The sequence below is a fragment of the Bufo bufo genome, chromosome 5, assembly GCF_905171765.1.
Source record: "Bufo bufo chromosome 5, aBufBuf1.1, whole genome shotgun sequence".
NCBI classification, from domain to species: Eukaryota; Metazoa; Chordata; class Amphibia; order Anura; family Bufonidae; genus Bufo; species Bufo bufo.
The window spans coordinates 235753789-235772863 of NC_053393.1; the positions used below are offsets into that span (position 1 = coordinate 235753789).

Here is a 19075-nt window from a genome sequence, read left to right on the forward strand (position 1 = left end):
TGCGGGTGGGGCCGCCGACGAGTGCCCGCAAACCTACGAAAGGACTGGTAACGGGAAGATGTGACCCTAGGACGAAAGGAACATTTCGCCTTGGGTTGCGGTAAATGGGTGCTTTTTCCCCCTGTTGCTTCCGCAATAATGTCATCTAGTCGGGTACCAAAGAGTCGAGACCCGGCAAAGAGAAGTCTTGAAAGAGAAAGTTTGGAGGATGAATCCGCCGACCAGACCATCGTCCCCGCGTCCAAAGCCGCTTCGCAGAGGTACTTTCCTGCCTGGGAAATCTGTACCGCCAAGGACTGGAGTTCCGGTGGAGGAAGATTGGTCGCAAGGTCTTGGTTCAAACGGAGGGCCCACTCCAAAACTGCAGATGCGAAGATCGGGCGTAGGGCTGAACCGCTGGCTGCAAAGACCGACTTAGATAGCGAGTCAATGCGCCGATCCACTGGGTCCTGGAGAGAGGAGCCATCTGCCACCGGAATAGTCGTATTTTTTGCGAGGCGAGCAACCGGCAGGTCTACCTTGGGAGGTGAGGACCATTTTTCCACACAATCTGTTGGAAAGGGGTAGAGCAGGTCTAAACGCTTTGGAATAAAGCGTAAACCTGGTTGGTCCCAAGCTTTTGCGACAACCATGGAAAAATCGTTGTGTACGGGAAAGGACTTAGGGGTCTGCCTTGCACGCAAAAACGACACTGCTTGGTGGCTGGTGGAGGGGAGTTCCTCCTGAACTTGGAAAGTATGCCGGATAGCTGAAATCAGACTATCCACCATAGATGCAATCTGGGAAGACTGCTCCTGGTCCATCTCCGTATCTGAGTCCGCAATCTCACCATCTGATAGTGCGTCACCTAAAATGGAGGACGTCTGAGATCGGGGGGGGGGGGGGGGGGAATGCAGAGGCGTCAGAAGAGGAATGACGACCTGATCTGGGATGCTTGCTAGAAAGCCTGCTCCTGGTTTGTGCGCCTTGCGAAGGTGAGGGCTGCATCGGGGGAGGTTTCTCTACCAAGGGACACAATAATGAAAGGGTGGAATGGGAGGCTTTGGAGAGGTCTTCTACTGCCCGAGACAGGGACCTTGCCCAGTCAGGTTCTCCACAGCCAGAGGGGTCTTGTACTCCTGTGGGTTGTGATAATATGGATGGATGGCTCTGTGGGGCCGCATGACATGCAGAGCATAGTGAGAGTAACTGGCCACGAGGGAATTTTACAGAGCATGAGATGCAGGCATAATAGGTGGTCCTGCAAGGTGCCTGGGGAGGGGTCTTGGGCGGATCGGACATTATGCTTCTCTGTGCTGGAGGGGGTAGCCATCTCCTACCATTAGAAGTCCCAGGTCCTGTGTCCTTGTGGCAAAGGGAGCGATGGAAAGGTCTTCCGGAGTGCCGCGGCGGGAAAATAGGTTCCGCCTCCCCGCGTGATCACGTGAACATGCAGAGGAAACTGCCGAGAAGAAGCCACGCACCAACCCATCCCCCCCCCCCCCCCTCGGCGCTCACATGTCCGGAGCCGCCATTAACCGAAAAGGGGTTAAAATAGAGAGGTTCATCCTGCCAGGTGCCGAGATGCTGCGCAGTAATGAAAGTTTCAGCTGGGAGCCGAGAGTGGGGTGTATGACAGGGAGGAGGCGATTCACTGAGGGATCGCGGACAGTCCTGGTAGATGCGCGTGTACCTCCCCTAGCGCTGCAGCCGTGATGGATCGACCGCAAAGGACTGGAGGTGAATACAGGAAGGAGGGAGATCGCTACCCCAGCAGAGAACCGAGAAGGGGTTAAGGGAGGGTGAGGAGCAGAGGAGGGGGGAGAGAGGGAGAATACTCACCACCTGTCTTCTGTGAACTTCGCCCTTAAATGTAATCCCAGCAGGGCCACCCAGGGACTGCTGGCAGAAGTCATCAGGGGTCCGGGCAGGGTACGGCTGGTGAGAAGGTAGCCCTCTTGCTGGTGGGAAGCAGGGGAGCGAGGCTGTACTGGTCCACTTGTCTTCTTGATGGGGGGGGGGGGCTGGGCTGGGGGGGGTGCAAGGCAGTGGTACAACCGACACCGGCTAGCCTCCCAGGGAGACAGACGCCATTCGAATCTGTGCCCCTTGAACATACAACAAATAAAAATAAAATTGAAAAAGAGCCACCCTCCTACGACACTAAGCTAAAAACTGAGATGCTCTCTCCAGGCTGGAGGGGGTATAGCCTGCAGGGGAGGAGCTAACAGTTTTCAGCCTAGTGTCGTCTCCTAGTGGCATCAGCAAGCTATACCCACGGTCCTGTGTCCCCCAATGATATGAGCGAGAAAAGATAATTTTCTGCTTAATATTAGCAAGAAATCACAGTAATAGTTCCTCCTTTTATTTTATGCATGTTTTACCAAACATGTAGACAAAGGATTAATTTACTTGTAAACATGTCCCCTTTTTATTTGTACATGTTTGTGACTAAGTTGAATGCCAGTCATTCACTTTGTTCATTTAGAAACTTTTTATAAAGGACAAATCAAAATTGAACTCTACACGAGCAATCAAATACATTATTTTAATGCTAGTATTTTACTAAAGCATTGAACATTATTGGTAATAATCTTTTCTGTAGCTAATATGAGACGCACAGGAGTGAGTGAAACCACAGAGGGAGGTGCTCTCAGTAATAAAGGATTCGCCCTTCCTTTGACAAATGAACAATACAAAACAATATACTGGGCACTCGCACTAAACGTGGAAACATACGACAATATAGTAGTTTAAACAGGAAACCACATTCCCCCGCAAAACTAAAGAAATTATGTCCAGGACAAATAATCATAAACATATAATAAAAGAATTCCTCACTTGCAATTCGGATAACGTAATTTACATTATAGAATGCCCATGCGGACGTCAGTACGTGGGAAGAACAAAAAGAACCTTAAAGAAACGCATCTCCGAACATATAACTAATATTAGAAAAGGTTTGGACACACATGCTTTATCTAAACATTTTAAATTGAAACATGACAAGAATCCAAAAGGATTAATATTCGCAGCAATAGATAAAGTAGAGAAAGGATGGAGGGGAGGGGACCATATAAGCAAGATGTCCAGGCTAGAGACACAAAGAATCTACGAACTTAATACTCTAATGCCGGGGGGACTGAACGCAGAATTTGAATTGTTCGGGTTTCTGTGAATTGGGGTGGATGTGCCCCCCTGACGGCAAAACCCCTTTCGGTGTATTTAAGCTGGGGGGTTCGGCCCTTAGTGAGACACATCCACTTATTCATCATACATCGTATTTTCAGAGCCACAGACCACTTAACCCCACATTGTCATTTTCGACATTAAGTGTCACAAGTTGTATTATTTATGTATTATGTATTATTTATTTATTAAAGCCAACAAGAAAGGAATAACATCGCTAGTATTAAAAAGGTGCAGTGTACAATCAAGAAGACAACCAAATCAATAGAACTAACGTATTTTTGAAAAAATAAGGATCGTCAACTACTTCATTCATTTATTCATTAAGTTTTATTACTAGTATCGTCAGATATCGCTCCGTTTTAAGATATACAGTGGAATTTATTGTTATAGATAGTAAGGCTATCAAATGTCTCTAAATATTTAACCGATTATCCCTTGACACACATATACTTATTATACTTATTATTAGCGCTGTGTGCCCAGTAACAATTGGTTATTGAATATATGACCAATATAGATGCATCGCATTTGAATTTAGCGACATTTTTATGGTGCGGGTAGAAATATAGAACTATAGAAATAGTCCAACTATTAAATAGGATGTATTGGTTTATCATTTTATTTTGTTTTATTTCATTTTATGTATATGGATGTCACATACAGATTATTATGGAGTTTGTGACTATTACTCCTTGACAATTGTTATACAGGATGATCCCTTATCTATGTATTACTACACCATGCCGTATGAACGAATATGCGGCTTATATATAGATCAAATTTAACAAAATGACTGGTAATAAGGCAGATCCACACAGAGTAATAAAGCTTTGGACACGCATATCGTACTAATTGCCATCACAAGGTGGAAAATAGGAGGAGCAACACAAAATTGGACAATTGGATAATTGGATTCAGCAGCACATCTTGGAATAAAAAGGCCTTTTGTAAGGGGGATTGTTTATCACTGAGGAAGGGGCAACGTGAAGCCCCGAAACGCGTTTGATGCAAGACCCCCAGCTTACCTACAAACGAACTCCTGTGTACCCATTGCCGCAGTCATTCTAGGTTGGCGCTATAAATCCGGCACGCTTCTCAAGCAAAGAGGACCTGGCACACTGACTCACGAGGAGCCTGTAGTTCTCATATCCAGAGAACAAGCTCTTTTTTCTGCAGAGTCATACCAGTGTGGAAGCAGGCAAATAGAGGCTTGGAGGACATCGGCTCTTGAAAACGCACGGAGCGGTGCCTAGAGCCACATAGACCGGAGGCAGAGATAACCAGAAGGCGAGCAGTCGGAGACACAGAGAACCAGAACCCCAGCAGTGACTTTAACATCAGTAACTACTGAACAGTGAGTAAAAGCGGGACGCCGCAACCAAATACTCACTACAACAGATTACTGCTTTCTTTGTCCTTTGAAATAATCGGAGACTTTTTCCCAACCTACTATCTATTCCCAAATTGGAATGAGACATTACTTATGAAACATCATCGCTGCTATCTTTTATTTCAACTGTACTATTAATTCCTTGTATTTATTGTATCAATTTTAGTCTAACGTTACTTCACGGTTTTTATACCTAATGTATTCATTTTTTGACTTTTAAATAAGCCCAGTGTAGTATATTGTGTATTATTTTATTTTATTTTATATTATTCACATCAAGCTTATTAATAAACTGTTTAAACTACTATATTGTCGTATGTTTCCACGTTTAGTGCGAGTGCCCAGTATATTGTTTTGTAATAATCTTTTCTGGATGACTTTATTGCTGATCTTTCTTTTATATAGCAGTAAGTTACATAAGCGCACCATTATTAAGTGAGCATTTAATGTATCGTATTGTTCTTTTCAATTGCCGAAATGAACAGCACTTGACAGTGTTCAGTGGTTTGCTGTCTTTTTTTTTAATTTTATTTTTTATGTGTCTACAAAGTTATTTTCTCTTCTTTCAATTTCAATAAAATGCAGTCTAACTTCATAACATGATATTTAACCATTTTCATTTATGTTTTATTTTACCTTTTTTATTTTTTAGGCATCTTACCATTTTTTGTTTTTCTTTTTAAGGACGCCAACTCCTGGTCGAAGAAGCATGTTGGTACTTTGTGTTTCTAATATCTGTTTTATGCTTCCATGGCAATTTGCCCAGTTTGTTCTTTTAACACAGGTAAGCCTTCCAACATTGTATATATGATCCAAACCACATCCAAATATCTTGTTTGTATTTGTCTTTAAGTCTGGATGTATATCTTTAGGCTGCAGCCAAACAGGGTGTATATTCCAGGATGGAATTTGTGCATGGATTTTTTTTGTGGTTTGTCAAGGATTTGCAGCAGATTTCAAAGTATGCATTGCAAGGGTGAAAGCCACAGCATAAATCGACATATTGCAGCGTGAAAAGTGCATTTTTGATGTTTGAAGGCTCATAACACCAGATCATTTTTTATTTGAAAACGCGTTGCTGGTGGTTCATCTGGCCAATACAATGTGTAGGTGCTCTAGGTTTGACTGATTCACCCAATCAGGAAGGAAGAATATGCAATAAAATGTACACTGCTCAAAAAAATATAGGGAACACTTAACCAACACAATGTAACTCCAAGTCAATCACACTTCTGTGAAATCAAACTGTCCACTTAGGAAGCAACACTGAGTGACAATCAATTTCACATGCTGTTGTGCAAATGGGATAGACAACAGGAAATTATAGGCAATTAGCAAGACACCCCCAATAAAGGAGTGGTTCTGCAGGTGGTAAACACAGACCACTTCTCAGTTCCTATGCTTCCTGGCTGATGTTTTGGTCACTTTTGAATGCTGGCGGTGCTTTCACTCTAGTGGTAGCATGAGACGGAGTCTACAACCCACACAAGTGGCTCAGGTAGTGCAGCTTATCCAGGATGGCACATCAATGCGAGCTGTGGCAAGAAGGTTTGCTGTGTCTGTCAGCGTAGTGTCCAGAGCATGGAGGCGCTACCAGGAGACAGGCCAGTACATCAGGAGACTTGGAGGAGGCCGTAGGAGGGCAACAATCCAGCAGCAGGACCGCTACCTCCGCCTTTGTGCAAGGAGGAACAGGAGGAGCACTGCCAGAGCCCTGCAAAATGACCTCCAGCAGGCCTCAAATGTGCATGTGTCTGCTCAAACGGTCAGAAACAGACTCCATGAGGGTGATATGAGGGCCCGACGTCCACAGGTGGGGGTTGGGCTTACAGCCCAACACCGTGCAGGATGTTTGGCATTTGCCAGAGAACACCAAGATTGGCAAATTCGCCACTGGCGCCCTGTGCTCTTCACAGATGAAAGCAGGTTCACACTGAGCACATGTGACAGACGTGACAGAGTCTTGAGACGCCGTGGAGAACGTTCTGCTGCCTGCAACATCCTCCAGCATGACCGGTTTGGCATTGGGTCAGTAATGGTGTGGGGTGGCATTTCTTTGTAGGGCCGTACAGCTCTCCATGTGCTTGCCAGAGGTAGCCTGACTGCCATTAGGTACCGAGATGAGATCCTCAGACCCCTTGTGAGACCATATGCTGGTGCGGTTGGCCCTGGGTTCCTTCTAATGCAAGACAATGCTAGACCTCATGTGGCTGGAGTGTGGCAGCAGTTCCTGCAAGACGAAGGCATTGATGCTATGGACTCGCCCGCCCGTTCCCCAGACCTGAATCCAATTGAGCACATCTGGGACATCATGTCTCGCTCTATCCACCAACGTCACGTTACACCACAGACTGTCCAGGAGTTGGCAGATGCTTTACTCCAGGTCTGGGAGGAGATCCCTCAGGAGACCAGCCGCCACCTCATCAGGAGCATGCACAGGCGTTGTAGGGAGGTCATACAGGCGCGTGGAGGCCACACACACTACTGAGCCTCAATTTGACTTGTTTTAAGGTCAGCCGGTAGTGTGTTTTTACACTTTAATTTTGAGTGTGACTCCAAATCCAGTGGCTACAACTCTCCCCAGTCACGATCCTGCGCATGGGCAGATTTGACATGAACGATGCCAGGAGGATTCAATTGCCCATGCGCAGGATCGTGACTGGGGAGAGTTGTAGCCGCCGCCCAGCGAAGTGAATATTGATGAGCTGGGCGGGGCTTCAGAACGGCAGGCTGGGCGCATTTTGAGATGAAACGCCGCCCCATGGGCAGATTGGTGACGAGACAGGCAGGTTATGAAACTTTATATTTCGGTATTTAGAAGGTGGACAGGGGGGATACTTAGATGCTTTTAATAGACTGTATAAGACCTGTAATGTCATATATATATATATATATATATATATATATAACTATATATGCTGATTTGGCCTGTCAGTGTCCCTTTAAGGAACAGACAGGACTACCACAATCAGGACTACATAGAACGACACTATTACAGATCCCCAAACACGATATCAACCACAATATACGAATTACAACCACAGGCAGGAGGATCCACAGAGACAACACCACAGACAATACACACAAGAGGAAAGAGACAGACACGTAGAGGACAACGGAAGAAGAAAATATCCCAACAGATACTAGAAAACTATAACAAAGCAGTAATAAACCTCAGCACAAAAACCCTGACACAATCACAACTTAATCTTCTCAACAAAGGATTAAAATTTGCCCCCACTACAAAAATGGACAAATTTCACACATTTGTTGTTATAGGGAAATTTATTAGAAAACTCTGCCTAAAAAAGTACTTCATGAAAAACCCAATCATACAAAATACGACAAAAGATGAGACACACAAACACACAGAACTAAAACCCAAATCAACCAAATTCCGCAGACAAGAAATTAGCCAGGAAATAGCCACATTTAGAAAATGTGTAGAATCAGACATCAGACGTTTAAAACACAAAAAGATCAGAAACAACTTATCCAACCAAGAAATCCAAGCGATAAAACTACAAATACAGAAAGACATCATTATCCGCCCTGCAGATAAGGGAGGAGCAACCATAGTTTTAGATAAAGAAAAGTATGAACTAGAGTGTCTAAGATTACTATCAGACCACACCACATATCAAAAATTAAGCAAAGACACCATTAACATATACGATCAAATATTGAAAAACTACTGCCAGAAAGGAATAGAGAATAAATGCCTTTTGGAACAAGAAGCACAATTTATCCTAAATACACAACGCAGACTACCGATTCTTTACTGCCGACCCAAAGTGCACAAAAGTCTTGACAACCCACCAGGCCGCCCAATAATTTCTGGCATACGATCACTGACATCGAACCTCTCACAACACATTGACAGACTACTCCAACCAATTGTTAAAAAGACAAAGCATACATAAAAGATAGCACACAGCTGATTAAAACAATGGAAAACATAAAATACAACCCCAATTGGATCCTGGGCACCATAGACGTCCAGTCACTCTATACCACAATAGATCACGAACACGGCTTCAAGGCCATGACCACACAACTAGAAAAAAGTAATGAATTTAAAAAAGACCAAATCAGCTACATAGTTGAAGGCGTGGAACTGATTCTCAGACACAACTACTTCTCCTTCAATTCCGATTATTATTTGCAGATCATGGGCACCAGGTTCGCCCCCAGCTATGCAAACCTTTTCATGTCACAGTGGGAGGATGAGAATATACAACACCGACTGGGGACGGACCTGGTGCTATTGAAACGGTATATCGACGATGTGGTCTTCATCTGGCAAAAGGGTGAACCCGAACTAACAAGATTCCTGGAAGAGATTAATGAAAACCAAATCAACCTACACTTCACAGCCCATACAAACAAAGTTGAAATATAATTTTTAGACGTAAACATCAAAGTACACAATAACAAACTAACATGCTGCACCTTCCAGAAACTTACTGCAAGAAATAGCTTCATCCTCTACTCCAGCTGCCATCTCCCAAGGTGTCTAGAGAACGTACCAGACAACCAATTTAGACGCCTGAGACATAATTGCACCAAAGAGGATGCATTTGAGAAAGAAGCCAAAACTTTAAAAACACAATTCATTGAAAAAGAATGCCCCCTAACCAAAATTGAGTCATCTCTTGCGAAAGTACGAAAACTAGACAGAACTTCCTTCTTCACCGATAACAATGAGAATAAAACTAAACCACAAACAGATGAAACCCCAAATCTCATATTGCCATTCAATACACAACACAAAGATATTGAAAAGATCATTAACACCCACTGACACCACATTCGAAAAGATAAAGTGATTGGTTCTTCCATCTCCATGAAGCCACATATCGTATATACAAGAGCCCCAAATCTAGGCATGAAAGTCGCCCCATCCATCAAAAGACAGGACAAAAAAGAACATTTCTGTGTCATAGCCAGACCCTTATTTCTGATATTTGCGGACTCTATACTGACAGGGAATGTCCCACAGGATTGGCGCATGGCAAATGTGGTGCCAATATTCAAAAAGGGTCCAAAAACAGAGCCTGGAAACTATAGGCCGGTAAGTTTAACATCTGTTGTGGGTAAACTGTTTGAAGGTTTTCTGAGAGATGCTATCTTAGAGCGTCTTAACGGAAATAAGCAAATAACGCCATATCAGCATGGCTTCGTGAGGGATCGGTCATGTCAAACTAATTTAATCAGTTTCTATGAGGAGGTAAGTTCTAGACTTGACAGCGGCGAATCAATGGATGTCGTATATCTGGACTTCTCCAAAGCATTTGACACTGTACCACATAAAAGGTTAGTATATAAAATGAGAATGCTTGGACTGGGAGAAAACGTCTGTAAGTGGGTAAGTAACTGGCTCAATGATAGGAAACAGAGGGTGGTTATTAACGGTACATACTCAGATTGGGTCACTGTCACTAGTGGAGTACCTCAGGGGTCAGTATTGGGCCCTATTCTCTTCAATATATTTATTAATGATCTTGTAGAAGGCTTGCACAGTAAAATATCAATTTTTGCAGATGACACTAAACTGTGTAAAGTAATTAACACTGAAGAGGACAGTATACTACTACAGAGGGATCTGTATAGATTGGAGGCTTGGGCAGATAAGTGGCAGATGGGGTTTAACACTGACAAATGTAAGGTTATGCACATGGGAAGGAATAATGCAAGTCACCCGTACATACTAAATGGTAAAACACTCGGTAACACTGACATGGAAAAAGATCTAGGAATTTTAATAAACAGCAAACTAAGCTGCAAAAAACAGTGTCAGGCAGCTGCAGCCAAGGCCAATAAGATAATGGGTTGCATCAAAAGGGGCATAGATGCCCGTGATGAGAACATATTCCTACTACTTTACAAATCATTAGTCAGACCACACATGGAGTACTGTGTACAGTTCTGGGCTCCAGTGAACAGGGCAGACATAGCAGAGCTGGAGAGGGTCCAGAGGAGGGCAACTAAAGTAATAACTGGAATGGGGCAACTACAGTACCCTGAAAGATTATCAAAATTAGGGTTATTCACGTTAGAAAAAAGACGACTGAGGGGAGATCTAATTACTATGTATAAATATATCAGGGGTCAGTACAGAGATCTCTCCCATCATCTATTTATCCCCAGGACTGTAACTGTGACGAGGGGACATCCACTGCGTTTGGAGGAAAGAAGGTTTGTACACAAACATACAAAAGGATTCTTTACGGTAAGAGCAGTGAGACTATGGAACTCTCTGCCTGAGGAGGTGGTGATGGTGAGTACAATAAAGGAATTCAAGAGGGGCCTGGATGTGTTTCTGGAGCGTAATAATATTACAGGCTATAGCTACTAGAGAGGGGTCGTTGATCCAGGGAGTTATTCTGATTGCCTGATTGGAGTCGGGAAGGAATTTTTTATTCCCCTAAAGTGAGGAAAATTGGCTTCTACCTCCCAGGTTTTTTTTTGCCTTCCTCTGGATCATCTTGCAGGATAACAGGCCGAACTGGATGGACAAATGTTTTTTTTCGGCCTTATGTACTATGTTACTATGTATACTTCGCATTAAAAACATGGCTAAAATTAAAAGGATTCTACAAGTGCAACCAATGTTCCAACTGCAGAATCACCACATTCAAGAGAAAAACTGAAAAAATACACTCTACAACTACTACGTTAGAACATGAAATAAAGGAATTTCTCAACTGTAGCAGCACAAATGTAATTTACATTATCACATGTCCTTGCAATAGACAATATATCGGTAGAACAAAAAGAAACTTAAAAAAACGAATATCAGAACACATAAACAATATTAAAAAAGGATTCGAAAACCACTCGCTCTCTAAACACTTCAAAACACAACATGGACAAGACCCATCGGGCCTATCTTTTGCAGCCCTGGAAAAAATAGAAACAGATTGGAGAGGAGGAAACCATATAGCTAAGATGTCCCGCATGGAATCTAAATTCATTTTCGAGTTCAACACACTAATACCAGAATGCCTGAACGGCGATTTTGATCTGGAGCGGCTGCCTCCGTTTGACTGGCGGTAGGTGTCCGGCTGTTTACCAGCACCCCTACCGACACTCGATACGAGGCCTCCGCCCCACATCACCAAAAACCGCAGCTCCCCAAAGAACAAAAGGACCACATGAGACCCCCTCCCCCCCCAGGCCAATCACCCTCCTTGAAAAGACCCCCACTCTACTTAGAACACCAACCCCCATATATCACTCACCATCCCCTCCCACCTATCGATTGTATTGCAACATCACTGCCCAAGTCATCGAACTATCGATTAAAACACCACACCAACCAAACTATAGAGTTAATACACTACTATTGCACAGACGCTCTGTCCATTCTACACGACTAAATAAGAAAAACCAGAGGAAAGCTAATGTCACTATAAAGTTCACTCCACTTAAATAGCACACTCTGGCCAACATCACACTTCCAAGACATTAAACATAATCCACAATACAACATGCAAATTAACCTAAAAAAAAACCATCAATAGCAGAAAAAACGCAGCGGTACCGCAACATCCTCAACTAAGAACCAAGACAGAAATATCCCAGTAGACAAGAATCTCCCTACCAATAAAGAATAAGGATTAAAACTAAAAGAAAAATGAAGAAAATTGAAGCAAAATGCTAATTGACATTATGAGGGCTATAACACTAATATCTAAGATATGGGAAGTCAGAAACCAACCATACAACCAAAAAAAATTAATATAAAGCCAAAAAAGCGGGGGGGGGGGGGGGGGGGACGCAGCGAAAACACAGGATCGGTAGAATCATGGAATTCTCATCCAAACATGCCAATCCCTAACAGGAGACCACCCCCACATGAAAAAAATAATCTACCCAATCGAAAATAACAAAAAGGAGAAAAGAAGGACGCAACCAATACTATATGGAACATCACGTCCAAACAATCGAATCCAGTCCAGATGTTCGAAAGATCCAAAGACAGGGTATAAAAACCTACAAAATGGCAGTTAGCAGGCTACCAATGATGAAGAAGGCAGCTCAGACCTTCGAAACGCGTATGGTGAATTCCGATTAATCCGGCTTATAAGACTATCCTGGAAGCGCTTCCGGATTAATCAACATTACCCCTCTATTAGATCAAAAAAGATCGCTATACAGCGATCGTGAATCGAAAAAAAGTAGGACACGTGAGACGCCATACAGGTGACGTCACATCCAGGTGGGACGCCGAAACATTGAAGCGGCCATTACAGAGCGCAGTAGGGATGCACGAACAGCCGGGACACTACCTCCTTACCTAGAAGGTAACTCACAGTCAGGGTGTAGCCCTCCTCACCGTGTGGGACGCCACACTAGGTGCAGCACCCTACTGGTACATCACCACCCCTGTCTGCCTATTATTTTCATTACCAGTGACCGGCCAACAATCCCTAACAGGGAAACATTAACAGCAACAGACTCTCATCTTGCTACTTTTTTTCTGCATAATATTTTTTCTGCATAACATTTTTTATAACAGTGACCGGCCAGCAATCCCTAACAGGGAAATATTACAAGTAACAGACTTCTACTTCGCTACATTTTTTCCTTACATTTTTCTTACTTTGTTCTTACTGTTGCGAACCACATGGGTGGGCACCAGCACCCAACACCCAGAGTGACAGCACCAGCACCCAGAGTGACAGCAAATGATTGAAGGTGAACTTTGTGCTGAATGACTATATCTGTACCCCCACTATTGCAATTGCAATTATATACACTGCTCAAAAAAATAAAGGGAACACAAAAATAACACATCCTAGATCTGAGTTAATTAAATATTCTTCTGAAATACTTTGTTCTTTACATAGTTGAATGTGCTGACAACAAAATCACACAAAAAAAATGGAAATCAAATTTTTCAACCCATGGAGGTCTGGATTTGGAGTCACACAAAATTAAAGTGGAAAAACACACTACAGGCTGATCCAACTTTGATGTAATGTCCTTAAAACAAGTCAAAATGAGGCTCAGTAGTGTGTGTGGCCTCCACGTGCCTGTATGACCTCCCTACAACGCCTGTGCATGCTCCTGATGAGGTGGCGGACAGTCTCTTGAGGGATCTCTTCCCAGACCAAAGTATCTGCCAACTCCTGGACAGTCTGTGGTGCAATGTGACGTTGGTGGATAGAGCGAGACATGATGTCCCAGATGTGCTCAATTGGATTCAGGTCTGGGGAACAGGCGGGCCAGTCCATAGCATCAATGCCTTCGTCTTGCAGGAACTGCTGCCACACTCCAGCCACATGAGGTCTAGCATTGTCTTGCATTAGGAGGAACCCAGGGCCAACCGCACCAGCATATGGTCTCACAAGGGGTCTGAGGATCTCATCTCGGTACCTAATGGCAGTCAGGCTACCTCTGGCGAGCACATGGAGGGCTGTGCGGCCCTCCAAAGAAATGCCACCCCACACCATTACTGACCCAATGCCAAACCGGTCATGCTGGAGGATGTTGCAGGCAGCAGAACGTTCTCCACGGCGTCTCCAGACTCTGTCACGTCTGTCACATTGAGCAGACACATGCACATTTGTGGCCTGCTGGAGGTCATTTTGCAGGGCTCTGGCAGTGCTCCTCCTGTTCCCCCAAGGTATTCCGTGATGGGCATGGCTAGTTCCTAGAACATTTTTTTTTGGGCACAAGTTAGTGGAAAATGATTTATTTTTTTAATTTATTTATTTTCTCTTACAAAGTCTCATATTCCACTAACTTGTGACAAAAAATAAAATTTTACATGAACTCGCCATACCCCTCACTAAATACCTTGGGGTGTCTTCTTTCCAAAATGGGGTCATTTGTGGGGTATTTATACTGCCCTGGTATTTTTGGGGCCCTAAAGCGTGAGAAGTAGTTTGGAATCCAAATGCGTAAAAAATGCCCTGTGAAATCCTAAAAGTACTCATTGGAATTTGGGCCCCTTTGCGCACATAGGCTGCAAAAAAGTGTCACACGTGGTATCTCCGTACTCAGGAGAAGTAGGGCAATGTGTTTTGGGGTGTATTTTTACATATACCCATGCTGGGTGAGAGAAATATCTCAGTAAATGACAACTTTTCCCATTTTTTTTTATACAAAGTTGTCAATTTACAGAGATATTTTTCTCACCCAGCATGGGTATATGTAAAAAGACACCCCAAAACACATTGCCCTACTTCTCCTGAGTACGGCGATACCACATGTGTGACACTTTTTTGCAGCCAAGATGCGCAAAGGGGCCGAAAGTCCGACGAGTACCTTTTAGGAGGGCATTTTTAGACATTTGGATTCCAGACTTCTTCTCACGCTTTAGGGCCCCTAAAATGCCAGGGCAGTATAAATACCCCACATGTGACCCCATTTTGGAAAGAAGACACCCCAAGGTATTCCGTGAAGGGCATGGCGAGTTCATATAAGATTTTTTTTTTTTTGGTACAAGTTAGCGGAAATTGATTATTTTTATTTATTTTTCTCACCAAGTCTCCCTTTCCGCTAACTTGTGACAAAAAGTTCAATCTTTCATGAACTCAATATGCCCCTCAGCGAATACCTTGGGGTGTCTTCTTTCCAAAATGGGGTCATTTGTGGGGTGTTTGTACTGCCTTGGCATTTGAGGGTCTCGGCAATCAATACATGTATGGCCAGCATTAGGAGTTTCTGCTATTCTCCTTTAGGCCTCATGCACACGACCGTTGTTTGGGTCCGCATCCGAGCCGCCGTTTTGGCGGCTCGGATGCGGACCCTATTATTTCAATGGGGCCGCAAAAGATGCGGACAGCACTCCGTGTGCTGTCCGCATCCGTGGCTCCGTTCCGCGGCCCCGCTAAAAAAATATAATCTGTCCAATTTTTGTCCGCGCTTTGCGGACAAGAATAGGCATTTATATTGCATTTATATTGCATTTATATTGCCGAAATTGTGGAAGTCAACACGGGCGCCTTCCGTTTTTTGCGCATCCGCGAAAAACGGCACGGTCGTGTGCATGAGGCCTTATATTGAGCATACGGGTAATGAGATTTTTTTTTTTCGTTCAGCCTCTCGGCTGAAAAAAAAAAATGAACGGCACAGATTTCTTCATTCGCATCAATCAATGTGGATGAAAAAATCTCTGCCAAAAAATTAGCAAAAAAAAAAAAAGTGGCGATCGCTAATAAAGATCCAAAAAGCTCAAAAGTGATCTTCATAGCGCTGCAGTGATTTTACGATGTTTTTTGCAGTGATCAGAAAAAAAACATTTCTGTCACTGCGGTGGGGCGGACTGAACGCAAGTGTGCGCACAAGATCAGGCCTGATCGGGCGAACACTGCGTTTTTTGTAGAGCCTAAGGTGACCCTAATGTACTGATATAGATCTGATTGCGATCAGTCTTGATCACTTACAGATACTATATAGTACTAGTTCTGATTAGCGACAGCGATGACGCTAATCAGCGAATAATCAGTGACTGCGGTGCGGTGGGCGCTAACTACCTAGCAAGTGGCTATCTAACTGGCGGTGATAAGGGACCCTTAGGCCCCATTCACACGTCCGCAATTCTGTTCCGCATTTTGCGGAACGGAATTGTGGACCCATTCATTTCTATGGGGACAAACTTTGTCCCGCTTGGATCCGGAATTGCGGATCTGCACTTCCGGGTCCGCACTTCCGTTCCGTAAAAATATAGAACATGTCCTATTCTTGTCCGCTATTGCGGACAAGAAAAGGCATTTTCTATATAGTTCTGGCAATGTGCGGATCCGCAAAATGCGGAAAGCACATTGCCAGTGTCCGTGTTTTGCGGATCCGCAAAACACATACGGACGTCTGAATGGAGCCTTACAGGGGGGTGATCAGGGAGTTTATATGGGGTGATCAGGGGTAAATAAGGGGTTAATAAGTGACAGGGGGGGGGGTGTAGTGTGGTGCTTGGTGCTACTTACAGAGCTGCCTGTGTCCTCTGGTGGTCGATCCAAGCAAAAGGGACCACCAGAGGACCAGATAGCAGGTATATCAGACGCTGTTAACAAAACAGCATCTAATATACCTGCCGCTGGCAGGCTGTAGATCAACTTGTTTACCTCGCGATCCTGTGAACGCGCGTTCATAGGAAATCTCGCGAGATCATGCGTAGATGCGTCCAGGATGAATAACCGGCCGCCCGCACGACGCATCCCTGCGTTAGGCGGTCGGGAGGTGGTTAAAGTAACAAGATATATCAAGTACTCATACTCTTCCATTAAAAAGAATTCAGGTTGTTAAATGTTATCCGCTATCCATAGGATAGGGGATAACATTTATACCAGAGGGGGTTCTACTGCTGAGACCCCCACCAATCACCCAATACCCCTTGGAGCGCCCGAAAATGAATGGAGGGAAAGGTTGAGCATGCGTACTGCGCTCAACTATTTCCAGAAGACTTGAATGAATGCCTGACTTGCCCCTCCATTCATTTCAGGGTGCTCTAAGGAGTACAGAGCTCCAGCTGTCTTACCTGGGACCATCGGGGCATTTTTGTTAATTGGAGAGTATGAGTAATTTAAGTTTTATCAACTTTTATATCAAAGTTTTTACGTTTAGTTTTTTTTTTTCATTTCAGTTATTAGCAAACAGATAATAACGGTTAAAACATGGCATTAAACAAAGTGTTTTTTTTTTGTTACCGCAGCCTAGTGTCAGTTAGAGAACATGGCGCGCACCGCCCTCAGAGCACACCATGTTCTCATCAGCCGGCACAGTGGAAAAAGAGGCAGGGGAGGACCTGGGGCCACTGCTCCACCAATTAATATAATTAACTCCTTAATACAAATGTGGGCGGCGGGTGCTGGCCGTATCACACCCATCACCTGGCCTCAATGACACTGCAGCCCCAGCAGAGTAAACAGCAGGAATGGAATGCGGCTCTCCCGTGGGCAGCGGGCACATTGTTGTGTGGGGAGGGGAGGATGTTTTGTGTTGCCGTGTGACTGACTGCCTCTCAATACCTACCCCGATAGTGAGGCTGTGTGCAGGGCAGGGCTGATCCCTCCCCCGGATGTGTGCATGTTGGTACGGTCTTCTAGGCTGTGCTAGGGTTTGGGACAAGGAATAGCAGCTAGGTGAGAGGCCTCTGGCAGTAACAGAAAAAAAAATTAAAAATCACGAGATTCGCCATTTTTGGTCACATTGTCCCCCCCAATAAATAGGACTTTTCTATTATGGGCCGGATGTTCCATAAAATGCTGAATGAGCACCGCTTTTTTGGTGGTTTTATTTTTTCACGTGGTATTGAGTATCGCAATGCTTTTTTATGGTATCGAAATCTACAGTACCTATGCATCACAGAGCTTAGCTTCTTTCCCTCTATCCTATCCTGCTCACAGATAGAGCACTATAAATCCCTTAACAGGTTCACTTTAACTCTGAAAACATATTTTACTAAAAGTCATGTATTATTTTTCCCTGCTTTTAGTCTTCTTGTAAATTATTTAATGATGAAGATCCTTTCTGGACTGGTTTTCACCAATCATACTTTATGGTGTTAAAAAAAAAAAGTTGTATATTATTCTGCTGCATAGAGATCCAGAGCTGTGCCTAATTTATGCCTGTATTACACTGTCCAAGGGTCGGAAAATGCTCGTTCATGAGGAAATCACATCTTTTATGCAGGCAAAGAAATCATTGTTTGCCGGCAGCAGATCGTACCATCTAATCACGCTCTACTGCCGAGAAATAATGATTCTGTATGGGGACGAGCGATCGCTGCTTGTAATTGCAATGTGAAATAAATGGATGAGAGGCTCGACACCTAGATGGATAGATAACGGCGGGTGCTCTGCCCACTGGGTCACCTACCCAGTAAAAAAGAGAGGAACTATTATAAGGCAAGCAGCAGGCACAACCACCTTCTGGAGAATATAACAGCAATTTAATTTGATAATAATAAAATATTGTATCAGCAATACTAAAATATCATATCAGCAATTCAATAATAAAAATATCATATCAGCAATTCAATAATAAAAATATCATATCTGCAATTCAATAAAAAGCAATTGGATCCAATGGTAAAAAGGAGAATCCAGTAATCAAAACCAGCAGCAATTCGATCCGATGATAAATAATAGCAGCAATGGTCAAGACTAGCAGCAAATAATGTGGACTTAGCAGCAATAGTATACACTGGCAGCAATGGATATTCAGTCCATAATAGATGCTCTGAATGAAGGGACTGTGCAAATAAAATGATATACACACATATGAAGGCCACATAAAAAGGTAGTGTCTCTGATTATATGTATATCAAAGGCCCATGTTCCTTATCTTGAGTAGAAGATCTCCTTATAGGAACAGATAGAGGAAGTCCCACTTTAAATATATAGGGTAATGGGGATCACCGCCAATTATCTGATACAGCTCAGTGTATAGAGTCACATAATACTATACTGTGTTCAACGTTTTGACACGTCTCAATGAGACTCTTACCGCTTGATGGCAACTGGAGTGTCTGTTAGTGGTATCGGCAAGTACTGCCTACTC

At 43.7% G+C, this 19075-nt stretch overlaps 1 protein-coding gene across 3 annotated transcripts in view; it reads left to right on the forward strand.

Moving 5' to 3' along the window:
* DPY19L1 (dpy-19 like C-mannosyltransferase 1) overlaps positions 1-19075 on the forward strand; it is a 234875-nt gene that overhangs the window by 116136 nt on the left and 99664 nt on the right. For all 3 annotated transcript variants that reach the window (XM_040432907.1, XM_040432906.1, XM_040432908.1), the window contains one exon: positions 5246-5345. In XM_040432907.1, coding sequence (XP_040288841.1) covers positions 5246-5345 — 100 coding nt within the window. The remainder of the gene's footprint in view (positions 1-5245; positions 5346-19075) is intronic.